General features: G+C 48.0%; 1 protein-coding gene across 7 annotated transcripts; it reads right to left on the bottom strand.

Annotated features, from left to right (window-relative positions):
* Positions 1 to 568: 568 nt before the first annotated feature.
* SAP130 (Sin3A associated protein 130) lies at positions 569 to 23,178 on the bottom strand. 7 transcript variants are annotated; one of them, XR_014318139.1, is made up of 23 exons: positions 23,086 to 23,178; positions 22,584 to 22,701; positions 22,178 to 22,413; positions 21,644 to 21,802; positions 20,454 to 20,565; positions 18,889 to 19,013; positions 17,910 to 18,034; positions 17,202 to 17,352; positions 16,904 to 16,994; positions 16,532 to 16,636; positions 15,288 to 15,429; positions 14,896 to 15,017; positions 9,455 to 9,499; positions 9,024 to 9,326; positions 7,913 to 8,084; positions 6,587 to 6,691; positions 5,482 to 5,843; positions 3,996 to 4,244; positions 3,570 to 3,695; positions 2,536 to 2,639; positions 2,169 to 2,301; positions 1,746 to 1,859; positions 1,498 to 1,521 (listed from the first exon to the last, which is right to left on the bottom strand). XR_014318139.1 is itself a non-coding variant. In XM_082767494.1 (22 exons), exons 2-22 carry the CDS (start codon positions 22,693 to 22,695, stop codon positions 1,363 to 1,365), a joined length of 3,216 nt encoding a protein of 1,071 aa, XP_082623620.1. In that variant the 5' UTR covers positions 22,696 to 22,701; positions 23,086 to 23,178; the 3' UTR covers positions 569 to 1,362. The 7 variants fall into 7 exon arrangements, 6 of the variants coding, with proteins under 6 accessions (XP_082623620.1, XP_082623618.1, XP_082623619.1 ...); XM_082767494.1 differs by lacking the exon at positions 2,169 to 2,301 and having other exon boundaries at positions 569 to 1,521; positions 3,996 to 4,241; XM_082767492.1 differs by lacking the exon at positions 2,169 to 2,301 and having other exon boundaries at positions 569 to 1,521; positions 23,086 to 23,177.
* Positions 23,179 to 23,214: the final 36 nt, after the last annotated feature.

Here is a 23,214-nt window from a genome sequence, read left to right as displayed (position 1 = left end):
TTCCCCCGCGCGGAACCATAGAGGCGGGCGGGGGGCCCGCCGCGGCTGCTGACGGGACGAAGGGCAGCGAGTGGGGAGCGCGGCACGTGACGCCGCCGCCGCTCTGCGATTGGCGCGGAGGGAGAGGAGCGTGAGGGCGCTGCCATCCGCCGCGCAGGGAGGGGGGAGAGGGCTCCCTCCCCCCGCGCGGGGCTTGGGCTGCCCCTGAGGAGCGCGGGAGGGGGGGGGGGGGGAGCAGCCCCTGAGGGGCCCGGCCTGGCCCGGCCCCTCCCCCCCCCCCCCCAGCCCGGGGAGCGCCTCAGGCTGAGGGGAGGGCGCCTGAGAGCCCTGGGGGAGGCTGTGGAAGGGATGGGGACACGGGGAATGAGCCAATTTGGTAACTTTTACCACCAAACAGCACCTCTGCCATCGTCTTTAGGGGCTGCAGCGTGAATCTGAGAGCTCCCTGCCCCAGTGCAGCACACGGGGCTGGCTGCTCCCCACAGCTTTCCCCTCTCCCCTAGGTTTTGGGGTCCAGGTTCCAGGGGTAAGCGCCCCACGAGGATCAAGGTGCACAAAGCGCTCACATACAAAAACGCCCACGTCCTTTATTAATGGTTTCAGATGTATGTGGTACATACAGGTAACGTTACACCAGCTACGGGAAGTACGCTGCCCCCAGAGGTACTTCAGGACAAGGATCCCAGAACACCAACATGGACACACACACGGACACTACAAAAATCACTTGGAAATGATTTCTCCCCCACCCCCTCTTTTTTTTTTTTTTTTTTTTAAAACTGTTTTTCAGATTGACAGCTAGGACTCATGAACCATAGGAGACTGAGCGTGGCAGATCTCCCAGCGCGGTGGCACGGGCTTAAGAAGGCTGCTTCAGACACTGGAAGGTCAGAAGAACAAGAACTGAATGGGGTCACTGAACGCAGTGTCACTCAGTGCTTCAGAGCACGGCTGTCTGGGTTTGGCTCTTCTTGATGGCTCCTGCAGAATCTACTACAGCTGCTCACACACCTGGTGGATACTTAACCCCTACGCTGCAGCACAGAAGGACAGCACTGTCCCCCACACACTGCAGCACTAGTTCCAATTAGTAGGCACTGACACATCAGGAGGGTTAAACAAATGGGACCGCAAAGACTAGAAAAAAAAAAAAAAGATGAGCCTGAGAGAAAGTGTTGTTCATTATGACAGATCACTGACAATCCCTTCAGGTCACCAAACTTCACGTGTCCATCTCTTGTCAGCTGTTCCCTAAACTCAGCCGTTTTATTCAGATGCTCTTCTTAGAAATAAACCCAAACTACAAAAGGTTTCAACTCCATTCTGTACACGTTCTCCATTTCCAGAGTCATTATTCTGGCTTTAGACCTTCTCCTTTCGCTTCAATTTGGATACCTTCTTGACAGTTCCGTTCTTGTTTAGAAGCTTCAGAACACGATCCTTGTGATCCAAGACCTTCAGCATCGAGTCTCGAGCCTCATTGATTTGATCCATCACAAGTTTGCACCTCTGCATATTCCCCTGAAATGAAATACTACTGTCAGCAACAGCAGCTAGCCTAAACAATCGCTCTTCCTTTTTGTAACACCACCTTTAACTGATGATGCTTCAAACACAGAAAGAGTACCTCTGTGATTTATTTATTTATTTATTTATGAGCGCTTTAGCACTCATTAACCACAGCAGGATATTTTGTAATTAAGGCTAGAACAGTTCTTTTGTGCTGAGAGGCCATGGGAACGTACCTGTATGAGTTCATTGATTCGATGCAAGTCATCATCAGTGGCTGCCTTTTTCTTAGGAATGAGTCCCTCCTGTAGGGTAGTCAGTCTCTCATACACGTCATGCTCCAGGTTGGTCTAAAAGACATTAGCACTTCATGAAAAGGTTCGCCACTAGGCCAGAAAACGTTTGCCCACATTAAGAAATCTACGCAGAGATGATGATAATCTGTTCCCCTCTCAGCTGCTCATGTTAGTAATTCAGAAGATGGAGCCTCTGATGTGAAGTGTGGCACTATTCATTTGTACTAACATTCTATTTACAGGATTGCTCCACTTCTGAACAAGTATGGAACCTAACCAGAACTGTTTCCCCTCTCTCTCACAATGCTATTCCAGGAATGCAGAGGTTTTGGGGAGTTTGGTGCTAGAATGCAGAGCACCTACCTCACCCCCAACCTGAAACAGAAGCATCCAGGAATGTGGATCAGTGCTGCCTCCTCAGATCAGCCGCACCATCCCAAACAGACGCTTCTTCAGACCTGTGCATCAGCAGGAGGGAGTTGCCAATTTTGATCATCTGTACAAAATACATCAGCTCTTATGTCTGGAGCAAAATCAACACTAAGTTTCCAAGCCACTTATGCCACATTCCTGAGAAAGGGGAAAGCGCATCCCACTCCCTTTGGGCACTACACACCAGCTTATGGTATCCCAGTGTCAGATGAGCATGTACTGAGCTTGTAAAAACCCTGTCTTACACAACTCTGTGCTCCCCCGTGCTGTAGGTAGCAGGCGAGTCCCCTTCACCTACCAACTGCAGCAGCTGTGCCGCACAGAGATGGACCTTCCACCCTTGCGCACGACAGGATACACCCTTCTGATTGGCGATCTCCTGGAGCATTGCTTTCTTCTCTTCTGTCACCAAGAAATGCAAACTTAGGTTACACAAACTTCACAAATTCACCAGGCCTCTGTTCTCAAACAAAAACTTTAGCCTAGCTTCTGCTTTTTACACGTCCTAGTAAGTGGAAATAAGCAACATTTTGATTGGGGAAGGAACGTAGCTACCCATCTGCCCCATATCTGAAGGCTGCTCTTGCTCATTAACGGGTTAAATGTATTTCCAGAATTTTTCTTTTCACTGTTGAGGAGTATTTCCCTTTTTTTCAAAAATGTAGCACTGTTTCAAGTATCCTATATGGAAGAGTGGGTGGTGGTGGTCCATCCCATCCCACTGAAATACATATCCACTCCCTCCTTGATGTCTTTAGATAGTTGCAAAAAAGCCATCCACTTAAAGAGTCTAAGGTGAGCTAAACAGCATAAAAAACAGTGTCTGATCTCATTTTTCCTCTTAATAGAGCAAAAAAGAGATTTAAAAGCCCACAAGACTCATCTGTTAATTCAAAAAGACTTGTTACTTGAAACCTAGATTTTTTTTATTTTATTAAATTGGCAGGTTTGTTAGATAAGAAGATGATCTGAAAACTAAACCGGAGTGTATCACCATAGCATATCATTTAAGAAGTCCTTTCTTTAGTAAGTTTCTATCCTTCTAAATAAATACATTTCTCAATAAACGTACGACCTTAGACAATTAGACAAAATTGTCTAATTCTACATAGGCTCCTTCCCTTTCTTTCTTCCCTGTTTTGAGAGAGATTCAGGCAACAGCTAGCTAATGAAGCTATTAGATCACTTGATCAATCCTTGTTTTTCCCAATTGCAAGGAACGCAATTTCTGTGGCACTGCTCATCAACGTGGAGGAGCCAGGAGTGTTTTTCAGACACCAAGTGTGCTGAAGCCCCACATGCCCCAGTGTCCGGTCGGAGCTGCAGACTGACCTTTCACGCGGACGTCGCTGTATCTCTGGAAGTGGTGGTAAGCAGCTTTCCAGGGATTGCGGTAATGACGAAGCAGAGTGATAGGCGGCCTCGGGCGCACAGGGACGTACCTCACACCCTCCTCATCTAGAAAAGGATTCAGGAATAACTGCATTATTACTGTTAGGCAGGCGAAAGCGGGAGATCAGCATGACAGTAACTGTGAGAGAAGACGAGGAAGCACCACCTCATACAAAATGGTACTCTCCATTTTGGAAAAGGTCATTTCCCCTGAACATCACTATATAGAAAACACTGAGGATCAGATAGTTGGATTCTGTATTAGTTACATTTTGGAAGCAGAAAGACAGAGTGCCTTTATGAGAAAAGGGGAAGAAATAATACAGACATTTGAAGAGGAAAAAAGGTCAGCAGAGATGACATTACCTATATATTCCTTTGGAGGAGACTTGCGCTTCTCTGCCTTCACCAGCAAACTTTTGGCAGTGGATTTCTCATCGTCGGTACTATTTGTTTCCATCATGTCCCCTTCCTCTGTGGAGATGACATGCTGCTGCTTGCGGGGTTTCTTCCTTGGGGAGGCACCAGGTGGCAAATCACTTGGAGGCATTGAAAGGTTGTTGGCCAGCAATGCCAAAGATGGAGAGACAGTGCTTGTGCTCAAAGGAGGGACTGCTGAGAAGAAAGAAAGGAAAAGAAGTCAAGCTATCAGCAGCATAAAGGTAACACTGGCATTACCTGAGTGCCATCACCACCACTGTTTGCTGTTTCAGTGCACTGTGAGGAGCGCGCATTCCATTGTAGATGCACTTCAGCTCCACACCTGTACAAGGGCAGACACTAAGCCAGGACCAATCACTGGGACAATGCTTGTACCCTGAGATCCTTACGTACGTGGACAAGGACATGAAGAATGAGAGCAGACAGTTCTCACTCAGTTCCTTAATTTTAAAAACTTATGGAGTTGAATGCTACAAAAAGGAATCTGTGCTAATGGTACTGCGAAGAAGACATCTTTGAATGGATGTTCAGAGCACAGATCAGTCAATAGCGAGTGTGTTCCCTTTGCAATGCAAGTACAGGGCCAGATGCAGTCAACTCGGGACTGCAGTACTCTCCTTGCAGGAGTTCTTGTCCTGCCAAGTCAACAGCACTGCGTCAGCAGGTTACTGCACACACCAACAGGCCTCTCAGTCTGGCAGCAGAGCGGCAGGTAGCTGGAGGGGATACTCCTTGACATTTGCAGGGAAAAACTCGATCAGCCGTGACTGAGACAAATGTGCTGCATAATCCACAGCAGAATTTCTGGCATGAGATCTCTTAACCAAAATAACTGTACAGATTTGTATTATATTGGCACTACTGATAACTGTGTTTTAAGCAAGCAATTCGCACAGACTCTTTGGAGCTGGATCATTTGAACACTAACAAAACAGTGCTGACACTGAGTGATTTCACAGAAGGTTAAGGAGAAGGCAAAGAAGCACTCTGGGGGGAAAAAAAAATGCACTTGCCAAGTTGCTACCCTGCAATTCTTAATATTTGGGACAGGAACACCTCAAACATTGCAATGCCCTTTCTTCCTGGGAGTTAGAAGCTGATCTGAAGTTTCAGCTTAACTGTCAACCAAATCTTTGCTTTCCATTCTATTCACTGGGCCACTAAGACTTCATAGTCTACTCATATAGCACTTCATACCTTGATCACATCACCTAAACCATGTCGCTATTCTCTACTGGAGAGCAGTGGGAAGACAACTGTGACAAAGAAAGCATAAAGGAACTCTGTGACTTATGTTATGTGCTGCCACGAAAGAGAGGCAGTTTTATTTTCAGGATGGTTATGTTGAAATCCCAAGTTCCCCACTGCATCAACAACAAGAGAAACTACTTGATGCTTAGCAGCAACCTACCAGATACTGGTCGCATAATGTCCATGGGTTCTACTTCCTCTTTGATTTTTATCTCCGGTACTGCAGGCCCCAGCACTGCTGAAAGGGCACCGCTCATGGTGGATGGAGGAGCAGGGGCAGCCACTATTGTGGTAGAAGTCGGTGGAGCAGCTGGGACGGCTCCTGGAATGGTGGACAGAGCTGCTGTGGGCTGTGCGGTGGGGCTGGCGGCTGCGATGATCGTTGGGATGGCAGAGGGGGGCTGCTGGGAGGAAGGGGGCACCGCGATGGTGGGCTGCTCACCGCCCTGGTTAGACACTGCCTCCATAGACACCGTGACCGGAGTGGCCATGGACACGTGAATTTCGGGTTTGGGCTTGGCACTGTGAAATTGGAAAACAAGCACAACGAAGCGAAGTTAATGGCATCGCAGTCATGACCTTCTAGCACACTGAGCCAAGCCAGATTCAGACTACTTCTGTTTTCCTGTGCCAGTAAATAACACCTGGCTCAGTAACGAGTGCAGTGACAGCAGCAGGTGTCATTACCTCCAACACATTTTCTTCCCCCTTTGTGCCCTCTAACCTTTTGTTTTGGATGCTGTTTTCTTCCACGCAGTGTACAAGCAAAATCTCATGACTAATTCCAGATAGCTTCCACACACTCTAAAAAGGAGCACGGCACTTTTGCAGTGCAAACAAGAAGAACTTTACCCAAAGCTGCACTGCCCCTCATCCACTTTGTGGGAGCTCCCACTGTGGCTAATAGTTTTAAAACGATGAGCTATAAAGCAACTGGACACAAGCACTGAAACAGGGTAGAAGATCCATTTAACTTTTTTTAGGATTAAATCCCAAGAAATCTAGAAAAAATCTTTAAAGGCCCAGTCTTTAACACAGCACAATATTTTTTGTGTTACGTCCCTCCCACCTCTTGAAAGCTCCTAAGGACATTGTTTAGAAGGTTCCTGCCTCAGCTTCTCAACAGCAGAGTTACACAAGGCTATTCAAAGTTGTCACATGGACAAATACAAAATAAATTTCACAAGAGAAAACGCTTCAATACCAACCACCAGAAGTCAAACACACACAATAAAACCAGTACAACAGTTGTCTTGCAGTCTTACCCAGCAGGCCTTGGTGATCCAGACGTGCTGCGCATAGTATTCTCCACACGCGTGCTAGCTACTTCAGGTGGCTGAGGTGGAATTAAGCTTTTCCGGACTGCCAGCCTGTAAGACATGGACAAATCTAAATTCCCACCTCTCTGATACAAAGGTAAATACCCCTGAGAGCAAAGGAATTGACCCAAAAAACAGGAGAGGAGCTAAGCTGAGTGCAATGACCCAGATATAACTGGTCTGCTACAGAAAGTCTCAGCTTTGAACCGAATTAGTCTTTAAGTTTTACTTTCTTTAAAGATAACTGGTTAGTTGATCTGGCCCAGTCTCCCTCACATTTGGGACTCCTCCAGAAATGCCAGGGCATGTTACTGAGACTGCCAGGCTCCAGGTGTCAGGAAAAAAAGGGAGGTCTGGCCACATCAGTGCCTTCCACTGCTATCACAGGTCTGAGCAAACTATCTGGAACTAAACAGTGCTCAGCCAGGCAGCTGCTTTGCTTAGCTGGACTAGGCTGCATCAAAGCCTGACTCCAAGATCTCCAAACCCTGAACATGGATGTTAGACAGCACAGTGCTGCATGCAGAAAAGCATTTTAGAGGCTGTTCTATCTCCTGCAGGGCTGAAAGTGAAACTGTTGTCTCAAACAGTCAGCCTCTCAAATAGAAAAATTCTTCAGTGATTCTGCTTCTTCCATTTATGCTTCAGTTTTACAGCTTGCACCTTTCCTGCCTTAGAAAAAGGTTTCCACCCAAATAAATAAAAAAAAGCAATTTTAGTCTCATAGGACACATCAGTTTCCAGCATTTTCAGTTGTTAGTCAGGAGGAAATGGATTGTTAACTTTAACGCTGTCTCCTGCCTCTTTATTCAGACATTCAAAATCAAACTCTGAAAATATTGTGTGTTTTCTGGCTTACATTACTTCCCCCACCTTTTTTTTCCCCAATCAGTTTTCACAGCAGGGTACTAATCCTGTCCTTACTACCCATCCAGATTCTTCCAAGAAAAGCACTGAAATCAAAGCACAGATTTCTAATTTTAGTAGATTGAGCTCTTTGGATTTGAGGCTTTCTGGCTTAGATTAATAAAAAACACTTTCCTTCAAAAGGTCACTTGCAAGAACTAGAGACATCTTGTTACTGAGAGTAAGAGGAAATGATAGCTTGCCCCAGCGGAGAAGAAAACATGTTTCACAGAGCAGCAGGTTACTCACAACCACTGCTGACTGAATAACCTGCTAGAACTTTTCTTATCTACAGAAAATGATTCCATTTAGCTGGACTGGATTGCACAGAAGTATCATTTGTGTGTCACCTTCAATCCCACTCACCCATCTGTAGTTGGTTTCTTCCGGAGGATGCTTGGGCGTGGGGAAGAGCCCTGGGCTGGGGCACTGGCACTCTGGCTGTGGGTCTGAACAACTGTAGTTGCTGCAGAAGCTGTATTGAACGTGTTGCTAATAGGATTGGCTACAATGGTGGCTCCATCCGCCAAGACTACTGCTGGGGAGGACAGACATCGATATGGGAGAGAGAACAGATAAGGAGAAGCAGCAGTTACTTAAGGAAGTGTGATGACAAAGGAGGCGTCTGCAGAGTACGCGCTGTCTGTGCTCCTTCGACTCCCTCAACCTTTACCAGCAGTGCTTTCACACTACTTCATAACCAGTACCTTCACTACAGGCAATTTGGTAACTAGACCAGCTGCCAGGTAGAAGGAAGATACCCCAACAGCTGTTGCTACAGAAATACGTTGTCCTGAAGAAACAGAAATGGCTAGGGAGATCACCAGCACAGGTGGGTCAACTGGCTAACACTCCTGGCAACTGGACAACTCCTGGACAACGCGGCAACTTGTAGGTGAGCACTGTGAGCTGTTTGTGTTCTGACCTTCTGCCAAAGCCCGCCTGGCCAACCAGCTGGTGCTGGGCAGCTGGGGAGGGCACACGACACCCCCACTGGCACCGCAAACAGCGCACTGCTTGGCTGCCACGTTCCCTTGCTTCAGCAAGTCACCGGGACTCCATCAGGCCAATCATTTTTCATAAAATGTGTTTTCATCACAGTCCAAGACCAATTTACAGAGTGCTTAAGGCACCTAGCCATGTTTTAACTGCTCATGTGATCTAACTCACAGCTGGCGCAGTTCCGTAAGTGTTACCTACTTTTCAATGGCTCTCCCCACAGGGCCTTACTAACGGAAACTGTTTAAGCTCAGGCACTGCCATTCTTTTTCCCGCTGAAATAACCCATCCAACCCCACCTGCAGCTCTCCCTGGTGCGCTTCGGCAAGAATGACCTTCCCTGAGGTAAGAAGTGTTCTCCAGGAGAGCGCTGGGACGAACGTGCCTTGCACCCTCCTGGGGACACAGACCCTTGTGGGGTGGTTACAGATGCGGGATCATGTCCTGCCACCTGCAGGCTCAGTGTGAGGGCACTCACCTGAGGTCTTGGGGTCAGCCTGGGGCTGCTGGGTGCCGATTGGTGCTGGCTGCAGTCCCTGTGTGCTGATGGGTGCAGCTGGGTGCAGTCCCTGCGTGCCGATGGGCGCCGGCTGGATCCCCTGGGCGCCGATGGGTGCTGGTTGGATCCCTTGGGCACCGATGGGCGCCGGCTGGATGCCCTGGATGTGCCGGGCGTGAGAGGCATCCACAGTCATCAGCTGCATGGGGTTGAGGTGCACGGTGGAGGCCACCCCGACGCCAGTCTGAGCCGTGATGGCTGAGTTGGGCGCCTGGGCTGACACTGCAAACAGCAACACAGACACCTCATCACTCCTAGCGCGGGTTGCCGCTGTCCCTCCCCCCCGCCTTCTCTCCAGTATTTACTCTCAAAGACTATTTTTCTTTAAAAAAAATAAATAATTTGCCAACCTGCTTGAAGCAGTAGTGAATTTGAGAGTGGACAGGTCAGGTTGTCTGCCAGAAGAATTCAAAATTACTGTTTATTTTCATTCCATATTGCAAGAGAGAAAAGATCGACTTTAAAGTTAAGTTGAAATTACATTTCCATACCCAGCCTCAGAAGTCACAGAATCACAGAATTTCTAGGTTGGAAGAGACCTCAAGATCATCGAGTCCAACCTCTGACCTAACGCTAGCAGTCCCCACTAAACCATATCCCTAAGCTCCACATCTAAACGTCTTTTAAAGACCTCCAGGGATGGTGACTCCACCACTTCCCTGGGCAGCCTGTTCCAGTGCCTCACAACCCTTTCGGTAAAGAAGTTCTTCCTAACATCCAACCTAAAACTCCCCTGGCTCAACTTAAGCCCATTCCCCCTCGTCCTGTCACTAGGCACGTGGGAGAACAGACCAACCCCCACCTCGCTACAGCCTCCCTTGAGGTACCTGTAGAGAGCGATAAGGTCGCCCCTGAGCCTCCTCTTCTCCAGGCTGAACAAGCCCAGCTCCCTCAGCCGCTCCTCGTAGGACTTGTTCTCCAGGCCCCTCACCAGCTTCGTCGCCCTTCTCTGCACCTGCTCAAGCACCTCGATGTCCTTCTTGTAGCGAGGGGCCCAAAACCGAACACAGTACTCGAGGTGCGGCCTCACCAGAGCCGAGTACAGGGGGACGATCACCTCCCTAGCCCTGCTGGTCACACTGTTCCTGATACAAGCCAGGATGCCGTTGGCCTTCTTGGCCACCTGAGCACACTGCCGGCTCATATTCAGCCGACTATCAACCATCACTCCCAGGTCCTTCTCTGCCTGGCAGCTCTCCAACCATTCCTCTCCCAGTCTGTAGCTCTGCTTGGGGTTATTGCGCCCCAGGTGCAGGACCCGGCACTTGGCCTTGTTGAACTTCATGCAGTTGACCTCAGCCCATCGGTGCAGCCTATCCAGATCCTCCTGCAGAGCTTTCCTACCCTCGAGCAGATCGACACACGCACCTAACTTGGTGTCATCTGCGAACTTACTGAGGGTGCACTCGATGCCCTCGTCCAGATCATCGATGAAGATATTAAAGAGGACCGGCCCCAGCACCGAGCCCTGGGGGACGCCACTAGTGACTGGCCTCCAACTGGACTTGGCTCCATTCACCACGACTCTTTGGGCCCGGCTATCCAGCCAGTTTCTAACCCAACGAAGCGTGCGCCAGTCCAAGCCAAGAGCAGCCAGTTTCTTGAGGAGAATGCTGTGGGAGACGGCATCAAAAGCCTTGCTGAAGTCAAGGTAGACCACATCCACAGCCTTTCCCTCATCCACCAAGTGCGTCACTGTGTCATAGAAGGAGATCAGGTTCGTCAAGCAGGACCTGCCTTTCATAAACCCATGCTGACTGGGCCTGATCGCCTGCTTGTCCTGCAAGTGCTGCGTGATGACTCTCAGGAGGATCTGCTCCATGAGCTTCCCTGGCACTGAGGTCAAACTGACAGGCCTGTAGTTTCCCGGGTCTGCTCTCCAGCCCTTCTTGTAGATGGGCGTCACGTTTGCTAGCCGCCAGTCGATTGGGACCTCCCCCGATAGCCCCGACTGCTGATAAATGATGGACAGTGGCTTGGCCAGCTCCTCTGCCAGTTCTCTCAGTACCCTTGGGTGGATCCCATCCGGCCCCATCAACTTGCACACATCCAAGTGCCGTAGCAGGTCGCCAACCATTTCTTCGTGGATAGTGAGGGCCACATCCTGCTCCCCATCCCCTTCCACCAGCTCAGGGTACTGGGTATCCAGAGAACGACCGGTATTGCCGCTAAAGACTGAGGCAAAGAAGGCATTGAGCACCTCCACCGTTTCCTCATCTTTTGTAACAAGGTTTCCCCCCGCATCCAGTAAAGGATGGAGATTCTCCTTAGTCCTCTGTTTCGCGTTGATGTATTTGTAAAAAGATTTTTTGTTATCTTTAACGGCAGTAGCCAGATTGAGCTTCAGATGAGCTTTGGCCTTTCTAATTTTGTCCCTGCACAGCCTCGTAACCTCCTTATAGTCCTCCTCAGTGGCTCGCCCTTTTTTCCAAAGATTATAAACCCTCTTCTTTCTCCTAAACTCAAGCTGCAACTCTCTGTTGAGCCAGGCCGGTCTTCTTCCACGCCGGCTCGTCTTTGGGCACGTGGGGACAGACCGTTCCTGCGCCATTAAGATTTCCCTCTTGAAGAGCGCCCAGCCTTCCTGGACCCCTCTGCCCTTCAGAACCGCCTCCCAAGGGACTCCACCAACTAGTGTCCTGAGCAGCTCAAAGTCAGCCCTCCGAAAGTCCAATACAGCGGTTTTACTGGTCCCCTTCCTGGCCTCGCCAAGAATAGTGAACTCCACCATTCCGTGGTCACTCTGCCCAAGACAGCTCCCGACAATCACATCCTCCACCAGTCCTTCTCTGTTTGTGAAGAGAAGGTCTAGCGGGGTGCCACCCCTGGTAGGCTCACTAACCAGCTGCGTCAGGAAGCTATCTTCCACGCTCTCCAGAAACCTCCTAGACTGCTTTCTCTGGGCTGTGTTGTGCTTCCAGGATATGTCAGGGAAGTTGAAGTCCCCCACCAGAACAAGCGCCGATGATTTCGCAACTTCTGTCAGCTGCCTGTAGAACTCATCCGTCTCCTCATCCTGGTTCGGCGGTCTATAGCAGACCCCGACCAGGACGCTAGCCTTGTTGGCCTTCCCACCGATCCTAACCCAAAGGGACTCGACCTTGTCATTCCCAGCCTTGAGTTCTACAACCTCGAAAGACTCTCTAATATAGAGAGCCACACCACCACCCCTTCTGTGCTGCCTGTCCCTTCTGAAGAGCTTATAGCCCGTCATTGCAGCACTCCAGTCATGAGACTGGTCCCACCACGTCTCCGTGATGGCAATCAAGTCATAGCCTGCCTGCTGCACGATGGCTTCCAGCTCCTCCTGTTTGTTACCCATGCTGCGTGCATTGGTGTAGATGCACTTCAGCTGGGCCATTGCCTTATCCCCCGGCCTTGCTATTGTTCCCCCTGGCACAGCTCCAACAAGCCTCGTTTCAGCCCCATCCCCCTTCTTACCTAGTTTAAAGCCCTCTCAATGAGCCCCGCCAGCTCCTGGCCCAGGATCCGTTTTCCCCTAAATCTGTGTACTATTTTTGCTCACTACAGCATTATTAACTTTTTTACACAAGGCTTTTTAAGTATCAATACTTGGTGTTTTCCCAGCTTAAATTACAAGTCTAAATCAATTTTATAAAGAAACCTCCTTTTGAAGAGAGTCTTTCACAGATCTAACTACATCATTTAGAAGACCAACATTGACTGTACCAAAGCAAGTGGCAAGGACAGAGACTCAAGTGTAAGTACCTTAAAATGAAGCCTACTTCTACCCCTCCTTTCCCCAGCCACATAAGCAAAATAATTTTATTTGTGCAGCTGGACAAACTTCTGAACTTGAGTACAATCCTACCTGAGTCACAACAGGGCTTGCAATTATAGACTGTATCTTGCAGCTAAAACAATCATGAAATCTTTGTGGCAAAACAGTGTTCCAAGCGATGCACCTGCCCTGCAAGTCCAATTCATTCATTTGGATTTACAGCTCTGAGCAGCTTTGATTCCATCTTTCCAGATCTACTGTGAGGCATCCTGCTGCGTTCCTCCCAGGGGGCACTTAGCAGTGATGCTGGGCTACCTGCAGCTCCTGGACCTCCAGAGTAATGCAATTTCTACAGCAGCACACCAAAATCAAGTGCTAACTTGCTAACAGTGGGCTTGCCTGCGAACAGCAGCGAGCCTTCTCATCACAGACCAAGCTGGTTTTGTCACAGGATTTCAACAAGAAGTTCTTGTGCTAACAAGTCACTCCAAAAACAGCTGTCAAAAGCCTGAAATACAGCACCAGGTCCCTAATATGACTTCCCTGTATTAATTCTGTCACAAGTACATGTTATGTGAAACAATTGTTGCAGGACTGTCTATCCAACAAAATCATTTCTGAAACTATGTAAACACAACCAAGCCCTTGGAAAGCTCGGGTCTTCTCAACATCCTTCCTCAAAATACCACAGCAGTACTCCTTAGAGCTCAGTGATATTAAAAAGTCTGCACTATGTTCTAAGTTCTCCGGTGGCTGTCCTCAGCAGGGGTTCAAGTCCCTCCTGACACTCGGAATTCTCCACTTTGAGGTGTCACCAGTTACTGCCCTAATTAGTATTGTCAACTGATGCTTCCAATCAATTTAATGAACCAAATGTCTCTGTCAGTGAGCTACTGGTGAGCCTTCATCTTTTTAGAAGTCAGTATTATCCTGTCATTGGCCCAACATGCTAGCAGTAGCGGAACTCCTGACAGTCTGCTTTGAGGCCTTGCACAACCTCCCTGTGGCAAACACTGACACTCCTCCAACATCTGTCCCTGCTTCCTGATGCCCTGCAGCACAAAAAAAAAAAAGCTTTCATCAGGGGCTCTGTAACCACCCAGTCACTGCTACCAACACCAAGTACCACCACTTACCCACATAGCCTCCTTTAAAACGACTCCAGCCAAAGCACAGGAAGGTACAGAGAGGCCCCCCGTCCCTATCACAAGTCATTTAATCATCCTGGAGCCCACCTCAAATCCAGACAGGACTTATAGTCAAGACTTGCAACTGTAATTTCAATGACAATTTCCAACCTCAATGACAAAAAACAGGCCGCAGTACTGCACCAATTCCCTGTGCATGCTTTCCCATTCAGCAAATGGGATTGCAGCCTCCATATCCTTCCAACTCCCCTCTGTACTGGTCAAGGGTAACATGCTACCAGCAGACACAGATACTCCATAAAAATCCAGATCTGGGATTGTGGGAATTACTGTATCATAGAGAACTGTCCTTAGCCACTCAGTAAGGTAGAAGTGCTTCAAACTTTGTCTCAAGCAAATAATTTAAGTCTGGGATGACTATGTAGCCAAAAACATGTATCATGTGAGCCAACCTGCAAACTACTGCACCAGTTCAAACCTGTTAACCTGCCTAGTTCTTTTAAACAGAACACAACTGCTTGCAGTGCAACTTGTTCTCTCAATTTTTGGTTTATGTTTCTTAAACTATGTATTTAAAGATAAGGGAATGAAGATGCATAAAGAGCTCATCTTTTTTGGAGGAGTTGAACTGGTTTTGATCTGTGAAATCAGATCAGGAGAGGCAAAATATCTGGATATCAAACATGAAAATCCTGGGAAAATGATTATTAGCTATGCTTAGTAGGCCTCTGAAGTAGTTCAATACTCCTTATGTTTTCCCTTCAGCCAACAAGAAGTCAAACACTTTGCGACAAGCTGTCAGAGCTGAGCACACAAACTTCTTAGCTGCTTCCATCCCTAAAGCTTGCACATGAACTAACAACTCAACAAAAGCCTTGGCTCGCCCCAGAGCTCCTCTTACCTGGATACTGGCGAATGGTGGACACGGAGCTGGTGATGGGGGTATAGGTGTGCGCAGTCAGGGGATAGGCAGAGGGCGGGTACGTTGGTAAGAAGTACTGGAACTGGACAGGCACAGACTGCCTGTAGGCATCAAAGAGAACAAGCATCACACACACCATTTCAACCGTTCATCTTCAACCCCTGCCTTGGGGCCACTTCCTAAACTTTGTATCTCATCTGTCGTAAGCTATCAAGTATATTAACTCTCATGATTAATTCAAAACTGCTAAATCCCTTGCCGGTTTTCAAAACCACTTTTTTTTTTTTTTTTGTATATCCTAACCCAGAAAAGCAGCAAGGCACTCAGAATCTATTCACACTCTCTGGTTCATAAAAATGTTATCTCCTTACCTGTTGTCATTCCTGGTTTCCATTGCTACTGGGTTTGGAGATGCCCGGTGACTAGAGAGGGGTATGAGGTTACTCCTTTCTGCTGTGTAGTCAGACTGGATGCGGGGAGAAGTATGCGTGATTTGCTGAGGAACCACTTTAGCTGTGCAAAGACAAACACGTAATCAGTGAACAAAGGACAAATTGGTACAGACACTGCAAAGTTGAGACTAGGTCTCTTAAAAAGAAAAAACACCCAACCCCACTCCCAAGGTATCCCCTCTCCCCAGTAATTTCCTATCCACATGATGACATATTTTCTCAATAGGAAGAATGAATATGGGAAACTAAGTAAATCCACCTCTTTCCCCCCTCCCTCAACTGATTTGTACCAGAATTCAAGGACATTATAAATGTGTATGTTAAATGCATATGTAACTGTTATTTGGTAGAAGGCTGAGTTAGTCCAGAACTCAACTGAATTTGTATTTTGTTCTTAAACAACCAGCTCTATCCTTTCTGTTGTCAAGAACTTATTTATCTAAGTTTTCAAAGCAAAGCTTGACAGAGACCAAAGGAAATGAGAAAAAAAGGTAGGCAAGTACACATAGAGGCAAAGAAACGAAAGAAAACACCTACAAAAGCTTAACACTGGTGTATCAAGATGGAACTTCACTACTTGGAAATTTACAGCAGGGAAAGATATTAAAAAGTTTCAAGAGAACAAGAACATAAGGAGGTGGGCAGGAGAACGGAGGAGATTAACAGCGGAAGCTTAAGCAGTTCTGTTGGAAACATCTCAGGCAGATTCTACATCCAGGCAAATAGTTTCCGCATTTTTAGACTTGAGCTGTTTTACCCTCAAGTGAAGGCGTTAACACAACCTGACTGGGCTATAACCTATTGCCTCCAAAAGCATAGGAAGCAACTTGCAAAAATCAGCTAAGAAAGCTAAACTCTATCACGAAGCAGCTTCAACTTCTAGTGCATACAGTGCAGGTTCTGAAATGCCAAAAGACCCAAGTTTGTCTAAAAACTCAATTAAGTTAATGAGCCATTTTATTACTTATTCCTCCTAGAGCATCTGTTTCTTCCTGGTGTTAAAAAACAAAAGCTGTGCCACAGCAGACCTGTTAATTAGCTTCTCCCAGCTTGTACTGATTTTCTTCCCCTCCTTAATTTGCCAATATACACAAACACTGATAATGTAAACAGTAAAATTGAAGCATTAGTTACACATTCTTCTTGGAACTGAAATCACTCACCAACTGGGATGTTTGAGGTTGTGACAGCTGTAGCATGGGAAGAATGGGAGGGCATTGTCATGGTGACAATGGTGCTTGTAGGTGCTTGGGTGTGAGAAACAGAACCTAAGAAAGAATAAAAACACAACATACAAGATGTTTCTATGGAGCCCAATCACACAAGTATATCTATACCATCTATACCCAAATAAACAGAGCAAAAAACCCAACCTGGACAACCCCCTGAAGAATTCAGCAATTTATCTCCTGAACAATGACCATGCACATCCAAATTCTGTCTTTACCATAAAGAAAGATTCCCGCAACACTAACTACGGGCCATCTTCAATGAGGAAAAAACAACTCCCTCACAACAGCATCATGAGAACTCACCAGCTGTGGTTGCTGAAGCAATGGTATTTGTTGCTAAAATAGGTGCCACTGTTGCTGCTGCCACTGGAGTACCAGTACTGAAAATGGTTTTCTATTTAAAAAAAAGAAAAAAAGCTTCAAGTTAAGAGACCAGTACATTTTTAATATTTACTTAGATTGGAATCACATTGCACTGACTATAAAGAATGTTAATTTCTAACCCATTACTCTTTTCCCAAATTTAATCTCATCCAGCCACATGTAAACAAAAGATGCCTGAAAGCAGCCCATGGGCTTCCCCCCTCCTCTTCCAGTCTACCTGGGCCATGGTGTGGAGCTGTGGCTTCTGCGTTCCGATAGCCGGGTGAGACGGCAGCGTAATGCGAGTCGCCGTGTCCCGTGGCTGCGCGGGCCGCTGAATACTGATAGCTGCAGAAGGAGGGTGCTGCTGGATAGACAGTGTGGGTCGGCTGCAGAGAAAGAGAAACAATCATGCAGATGACCCTGTGGATACTGAATCCAAAAGACAAAGTGCGGTGACACCTGGCTTTGTTCTCACTGAGAGCAGCACTGCTATCAAATACATGGCAAAGTGAAATAAAAAACTCAAGCTACGCTGTTCTGTCATCAGGCATCCACCCTAAGCAGCTCTGTAGAAAGAGCTTTTTCTGTCATGGATGCTTTACAACATTTGTGTGTCATTTCTCATTGTGTCTTCATAAAGAAGATGGGCTGAATTAGCCACAACTTCTAAAAGAGAAACTCTGCTTTCCAGGAAGCAGCAGCTCACAACTGATTTGTTAAACCCTTTCTTTCTTGTAAGGCAGAGCAACAGTTCGCATTTATAGTAATTTTTATTCACAGAACTGAAAGCATTTGCACTGTACAAGCATTACTATTTTTGTATTATATCATCCCACATCCAGAGAATAATCAGCTTGCGATGACTAACACGTTTCCTCTTCCTGCAGCCTCCGTAAAGTTAGAGCACTGTAGGTTTCAAAGAATTTGCCTCCAGCATCTTTACCTGAGGGTTGACTCTGTAGCATGTGCTGCTGTTGTTGTTATGACAGGGGACTGAGCTCTTGTGGCTGAGACAGTCGCCACCACAGCAGGAGGAATAGTGCTTGAAGTTGTCACAGGCGGACGAGACTACAAAAACAAACACAAAAGAGAGATCAGAAAAGAAATTCTACAATTTAGAGAGTAACTCAGAATTACTTGACTAAAACTGCATTTTCTAGATTTTATCACTCAGTTTTGGCATTCTAAAATGCTTCCAGTCTTTCTGATTTGATCTGCAAGCTCCTTAGGAGATCCATTTTGATTTTTAAAACACGTACACTAGAGGGAATCAGTGACCTGGTATGTATGAATATAATGCAGGACTTTCAAGCATTTTTAGGAGAAAAAAACAAAGGTCAGTTCCCTTCAGAATGGAAATAAACCCTATACTAAGTATATTCATGAAGTCAAAGATGATTACTTTGAGGTCCTTACTGAAATCATGAAGTAAAGATATTTGACCCTTGATCCTTACCTTGAACACTAGTACTACTGCAGAGAGAAGACACCTACAATTTTTTCCTTACACACGTACATAAGCTGAGATACCCAGCAGCATATTAAGGTGATTTTTTATTCTATATCAATACAATAATTTAAGAATAACCCTCATCTGCACAACACATTCGGCCTTTCAGAGTCTAAAACTTGTGTAGATCTACAGTAAATCTTCTTCTCACTTTGTTATCACATTGCAAACGGTTAAAAATCAAGCAAGGATGTCTAGTACCAACTCTACAAAGGAAATAAAACCACATGACTAATGCAACTTTTTCACTGCTTGCTTTCAGAAATCGATATATGAAAGACTGAACTGGAAGAGCTGACAACAGCCTCATTCTAGGAAACACACAATGACAGCTTCTGTATCACAAATTGGTGCCAGGAAAAATTCGGAGCAGGTGGCTAGTGTTCTGCAGAGCTGTCTGGCTGCTACCTGCCTGGATTGGTTGATGAATGATGTGCTGAACCGCTGGCTGAGCTGTAGCTGCGTTTGGCAACTGCGAAGCTGGTCTCAGGACTGTAGTTACTTTAGAACTGGACATCACTGCAGCAGCCGCTGCACCTGGGAAGCACACAAAGTGTGTTAAAATACCACATACCCAAATGGCTTCCCTACAACTGCAGAGACAGACTCTTACGTTAACTGCTACGTATTCCATTTTGAACATAGTTCACTTCAGTTGACTTTGGTTTACATATAAGGCTTGCAACAAAAATACTAGAGATCCACAGAAGTATGTGGGAAGGGTAGGCATTTTGAGTGAATTGGGTTCATTAGTGCTTCTCATTCCCCTATAATAACCTCATATTGTAAATCTGATCTTCTTCTATTCCTAGATATGGTAGTACAAATAGTATTAGTACAAATAATTTGAACAGCTGCATTAGCGGGCTAGCATGTAAATAAGCCTAATATGCAAAACCAACAACAATCTTCCTGCATCTACTGAAGTTCAGAAGAAAAATACATGCACAATAAATAGAAGGAAAACAAAACAACAATAACAACAAAAGCTTGTAAACCTGCAACAGCACAGAACTGTGGTTTATTTGTCTATGGTTTGCTGACTGCTGATCATACAAAATAACTCTGAAAGGTAAGTGGCCTTGAAATCATTTTATTGTCTGGACTGCATAGCTTCTGTAAGTGTCTCTAATTTAAATTATTACCTCAAAACGTAGTATGCAAGCTGAGAGAAAGAGAGAAGGAGCAGAGATAAATGAAAATAAAAAGTTTGTGTTTCTTGTCACACGAGAATCAGGTGAACAAGAATACGTTTTAGTTCAGCTACAAATACATTTTGTATTTAATATGAAAGAAAAATATAAATGGTACATTGAAATTCAGATCAGTTTAAACTTGAACTGGAAATCCAACCCATAAGCCTTTGAAAAGTAAAACTGATCAGAAATCAGAGTGTGCTGAACACAGAGCTTCTTTTAAGGGGCTGATCTGTTTTCTAAGCCATAGCAACCAAAATCCTGGGAGACAGGAGCCTGCCGTTAGTATCAGCACTAAACCCGAGGGCAAAAAAACGCACACAAAACACCAGCATGTGCAACTGCATTCATGAAAGATCCAGTGTCAGGTGGGTGCAAGAACATGCTTCGGAACTTTAACTGCTCACGTGCCACTGAGAAGTGGTCGGTCACAGGTGAGCAATGCTTACTACCAAGAGAGTGTGACATTTTGCACAACAGGCCAATCTATACCATGTATTTTTCCCTGAAAGCGTTCACTATTAACAGCACAGAAGGAGAGTAACTCAAGTGCTGCCACCTGCCAGCATTTTAAAAACTGTCACATACTGCTGCCTTAAATGACTGAAGGCAACATAATGCTTAAAAGGCCAGCAGTTGCCTCAAGTCCTATTTGTGCTAGCAGCCTTAACAGCTGGAATACTGGCTGTGTTAGCAGCAAGGCGACTTTCAGAGGAGGCCAGGTGCACTGCCCCCAAGAGGTCCCGCACAGACAGCAGCGACAGCACAGCAAGATCTTTACCTCGGGGCAAGTGAGAAGCTCCAATGTGTAGTGGAGGCCCAGGAGCACTACTTCTGATGATAGACATCTGTACATTGGTAGCCATGATATGGTGCAAGTTACTGGGATGGCCCTGCAGAGTTAAAAGAGAAAGGAATCCAGAATAAGATAGGAGCTGCATTCATGAAAATTCATGGGCACACTATCAGCATTACCACATAAGAGAACCAAACACAGAAATGAGATTTCATAGAAATACATGGTGTACAGAGGTTACATGCATTACAAGTGAGCAGAGAAACAGTGAGATGTTTCTACGGGATGAAATTAAAGACAGCTGACACTGTTCATGGAAGACATTCACATTTCAGAGATCTACTTTTCTGGCTGGCACTTGGATGAGTTGGCAGTAACATGCATGTCAACCTGAGAGATGTCTGTTCTGTCATTAGTGACTCCTAAGGCACAGATTCATTCCGCCTTGCCATTAAAGGCAAAAGAATAGTGGCATCCTGGCAAATGCTGTGACAAATTAATTCTGTTTTCTAATAAGGCTGGACTTCCCAGGGATATTAATGAAGATAACAGCCCATTCTTAGCCAGCCAAACTCAAATCCACTTAAAGGTACTTTGCAACAAAGCCCTGAGACTTCAGAGGGCTAGTGATGAGCATTCTGGCACACCAGCTTTAAATTACAAGGACTGGCTCTGCACCCAAAATTAGAAGGGAAAAAAAAAAAATCTAAATCATTATCTTCACACCTCCATCCCCCCCAAATTCTATCACTAGTGGTCTACTAAGAACATACTGCAAAACTGAACTGCTCACCAATATCTTCTGGTCTGCTCCCAAGAAAGCTAAAGAATGCTGCAGTAATGAATTCCAACAAGTTGTCTATACTGTGAATGCTCCAACTAACAGGGAAGCAGCAGGAGCTTTTGAGGAAAGAGTCAGCTCCGTAACAGCTTTTGGATAGGTTTCTGCTATTGCAGCCTCACTGTGCTACGTCAGTCAGATGGTTACAACAAACCAGCAGCTTTCTAAAGAGCTAGTGCTAACTGAGGCGGAGGTTTAGTGCTCCAAGCACAACTGATCAACAACCAGTGTCCACCAAATCGGGAAGTCTGCCCGCTGCCTTCCCTCCTGCTGCAAGAGCCCTGCTTTTACCATTGATCTGACCTTGCAGGGAGCTGGAACAGAAGGAACAAACCTGTTGTCCACTGATTGTTGCCACAGGAATTGTCGGAGCCTGCGGGATGTTGCTTTCCATAGTGACAGTGACTTGTCCAGGAACCTTTGTGGGAGCCGAGAGAGTGGAGGGTGGAGCAGGAGCAATGGGCCGGCTGGGCATGGTGGGCTTCAAGGGAGGCTGCAAGAAACACCAAGGCAGGAGCATTGGCAACTCCAAGCAACAGCTCGGTGTTGAAAAGAACGTTTCTGTGAGTGACAGCCCGGAGAGAAAGCCTGCTTTGCCCGAAGACAGGCATAGTCAGGTGTTTGAAAAATAAGGATGCTGGCTGTTCAAAGCCACTCCACTTTCACATGGGACAAAGGGAAAGAGTAAGAACTGAAAGCAGCGAGGCTCTTGGTATAATTTACATTTATATACTATACCCAGCACTCCAGCAATTAAATACAGAAATACAGCCAGGGCTAGCTCAGAATTACTGCAAGGGAATAAATAAACCAGAACCGAGCTCCCCTTTCCCAACTCAAACGCGCTTTCTCCCCGCACCCCCGTTACCTTCATGAGCCCGTCGGAGAAGGAGAGGGGCACGGCGGGGCTCAGGTGCGCCGGCGGCGCCGTGACAGTCACCGGGGCTCCGGGCGGGACCGGGTGGTGCTGGGCCAGCATCTGCACCTGCGGGTAGGGCCGCACCACCACCGGCTCCTGCTTCTCCTCGCGGGCGGGCAGCGGCGCCCCGGCGCCCAGGTGCTCCCTGGGGGCGGCTTCCGCGTCGCGGCCCGGCTCATCGCCCGCTGCGGAGAGAAGGGGCTGAGGGCACGGCGGGGACACGGGCACCGCCCGCACCGCACCGCCCCCCAGCCCCCCGAGCGGGCACCGCGGGCACGGGGCCGCGCCCCGCCGAGCCCGCCCCAACCCCCCCTCCCTTCCACCCGTTGCTCCCCGCCCCCGTTGCTCCCCGTACCTGTGCCCGGGGTCCCGACGAGCCCCGCGGGGCCGCTGGCGGGGCTGGGCGGCGGCGCTGGTCCCAGGGCTGCGGGCGGCGCTCCCGAGCGGGGGAACTGCTGCGAGCTCATGGCCGCCTGCGGGCAGCGCTCCGTTACCGCTACGGCGCGCGCTGCGTCACGGCCCCGCCCCCCGCAACCCCCGCCCCCCCCTCCGCGCCCCGCCTGGCCCCGCCCCCCCGGCGGAGCCCGGATGTTCCCACAGCGGGGCCGGGGCCGGGGCTGAGGCCGGGGCTGTCCGCACCCCGCACCCGGCCTGGGGCTGCGCGGGCGGCCTGGCGCGGCCCCGCTCCCAGCCCCGATCCCGGTCCCGGTCCCTGTCCCCGTCCCGGTCCCGATCCCGGTCCCGGTCCCCACCCGCAGCACCGCCGCCGGGCGCGGTCTCGGCTCGCCCCGTGCTCGCCCCGTCCCCGCCGCGCCGCCCCCCGGCCCCCTCCCCGTCCCCGCCCGCCGCCGCCTCACCTGGCCCCGCTCCGCGCCGCGGCCCCGCCGCCGCCGAGCCCCGAGCTTCGCTTCCGCCGCCGCCCTCGGGCGATTGGCTGAGGCCGGCCCCGCCCCCTGCGCCGACCCCGCGGCTCATTGGCTGCCGCC

The sequence above is a fragment of the Aythya marila genome, assembly GCF_965140915.1.
Source record: "Aythya marila genome assembly, chromosome: 9".
Taxonomy (NCBI): domain Eukaryota; kingdom Metazoa; phylum Chordata; class Aves; order Anseriformes; family Anatidae; genus Aythya; species Aythya marila.
The sequence above is the reverse complement of the archived record's forward strand: the minus strand, read 5'-3'. Positions and strand labels throughout refer to the sequence as shown.